The 1,785-nt window shown below is 45.0% G+C and overlaps 1 protein-coding gene across 1 annotated transcript in view; it reads right to left on the reverse strand.

Annotated features, from left to right (window-relative positions):
- The window catches only part of TNN (tenascin N), a 54,357-nt gene that overhangs the window by 26,801 nt on the left and 25,771 nt on the right, over window positions 1-1,785 (reverse strand). The window contains exon 9 of the mRNA XM_012802588.1: window positions 490-602. Within this exon, the coding sequence (XP_012658042.1) occupies window positions 490-602 (113 nt within the window). The remainder of the gene's footprint in view (window positions 1-489; window positions 603-1,785) is intronic.

Consider the following 1,785-nt stretch of genomic DNA (forward strand, 5'->3'; position numbering starts at 1 on the left):
GTAACAGAAACCCTGGTGAGCAGAGAAACTCAGTATAACCTCATAGAGAATGGAAGTAAACGCTGGGGTCCAACCACCCCATCTTCCAGCCAGGAAACAAGAGAAACATCTCCTTATGGCACAGAGGTAGGAAGAGGAGCCCAGCCGCCCCACCAACATGTGGACACCTACAACCTCACCATGGGGGTCCCCTGCAGCACTCACGGGCTCTAAGCCCATCTGAGGGAACAAACTGGAAGCCACACAGCTGTGCTCCTCCCAGAGAAGGAGCTGGTACTGTGCCCTGTCCCCAGTGCCCACACAGCTACTATGCTATACCAACTCAGAACTGGAGCTACCGCTGGAGGGTGCCTTGGTTTGGGTGAAGGCCAAAGGGTTTACCCCTTCATCCTAAGGCTAAACCACTGTCAAGCCACCCTTGCACAGTGGTCTTACACTCCCAAGCTAAGCTGTGAGCAACTGTTCCACCCTTTCCTGTGGGGGATCAGCAGAGGTGTAGCGCACCACGTACCTGTCAATGGCGGCCTGCACCGGGTCCCAGGAGACAGTCGCTGTATTCTCTGTCACCCAGTCAGTTACCAAGTTTTGCGGGCTATCGATGTCTGAAAGGACAGTGCTGATCAATAAACAATATTATAATACTAGGTACCAAACAGTGAGATCAATCCTATAGCCATCTTGCTTGCATTGAAGCAGTTTCCTATTCTGATGGTTTCCCATAACTTGCTGGTTTTCAGTTAGCTGTTTCACAGACAAACAGCTTCCCTTCCCCAGATATACTGAGCTCCTCAAGGAGAAACCACAATGTACCAGAATCTGAAAACCTGACCTATTACCCCTCCTGAGAGTTTAACAAAAGAAATCTCTTTACTCACTTAGTGGGGGCCTAATGAACACCTGTTTTATGCAGCCATGTTCTAGACAGCGTGCAGGATTCAGAGTTGAAGAAGGTGCCGTCTCTGCTCACAAAGATCAAATAATTTTGTGTCTAGCATCATGTCAAATAAAGACCTCCCATTTTGTACTGGAAGATTCTAAAAGCCAGATCCAAATGTAAGCTCCTAAAGGAAGAGGCTGCATCCTGGTATTCCCAGTGGAAGATAGGACACGTGGAAAATGCTCTCTACACATCATTAAGTGATTCAGCAAAAAATAAAACTTATTTAAATATTCTTCAAAATATCATAGATTCACTTGTCATGCTGTTTGCTGGCTAAATCAGTGCATAAAATATTGTCATATATCTCTTTCACAATACTAAGACTAGAACACAGGAGTTATGTGTATCACCCCAGAACTCTGGCCCATGTACACTGTACCATTCCCCAGAAAGGAATGCGTGCCTTGTTTGAACAACGGTTATTTGGGTGTTTCTGTCAACATGTACCCTGTTACTATTCACTCATCCCATCTATGAGAGATCACTACCCCATTATTCTCTATACCTATACCATATTCTTCTTCTCCTTCAGAGAACTTATTATAATTTACAGTCAAATTTTATACTTACAATATGGTTCATTTGTAGTAAAGCAAACCACATACATCTCCTTGCTATGGCAGAGGTGAATTCTACATTCTTAGGGATGAAGACCATGTAAAGGAGGGCAACTCCCTGGGGATAATCCAGCAACAATATGGAATGAGCCAGTGTCTCCTGGACTAGGAAACTACCATAGCAGCACTGATCCACATACACTCTGCCGTTCCACTGAGACGAATGCTCTCCTTTGGTGTTTAAGCAACTACTCTTGAGTCTTTCTTACTCACTCATCCCATCTATGA

The sequence above is a fragment of the Otolemur garnettii genome, unplaced genomic scaffold (assembly GCF_000181295.1).
Source record: "Otolemur garnettii isolate 467f Iridium unplaced genomic scaffold, OtoGar3 scaffold00016, whole genome shotgun sequence".
Classification (NCBI taxonomy): Eukaryota; Metazoa; Chordata; class Mammalia; order Primates; family Galagidae; genus Otolemur; species Otolemur garnettii.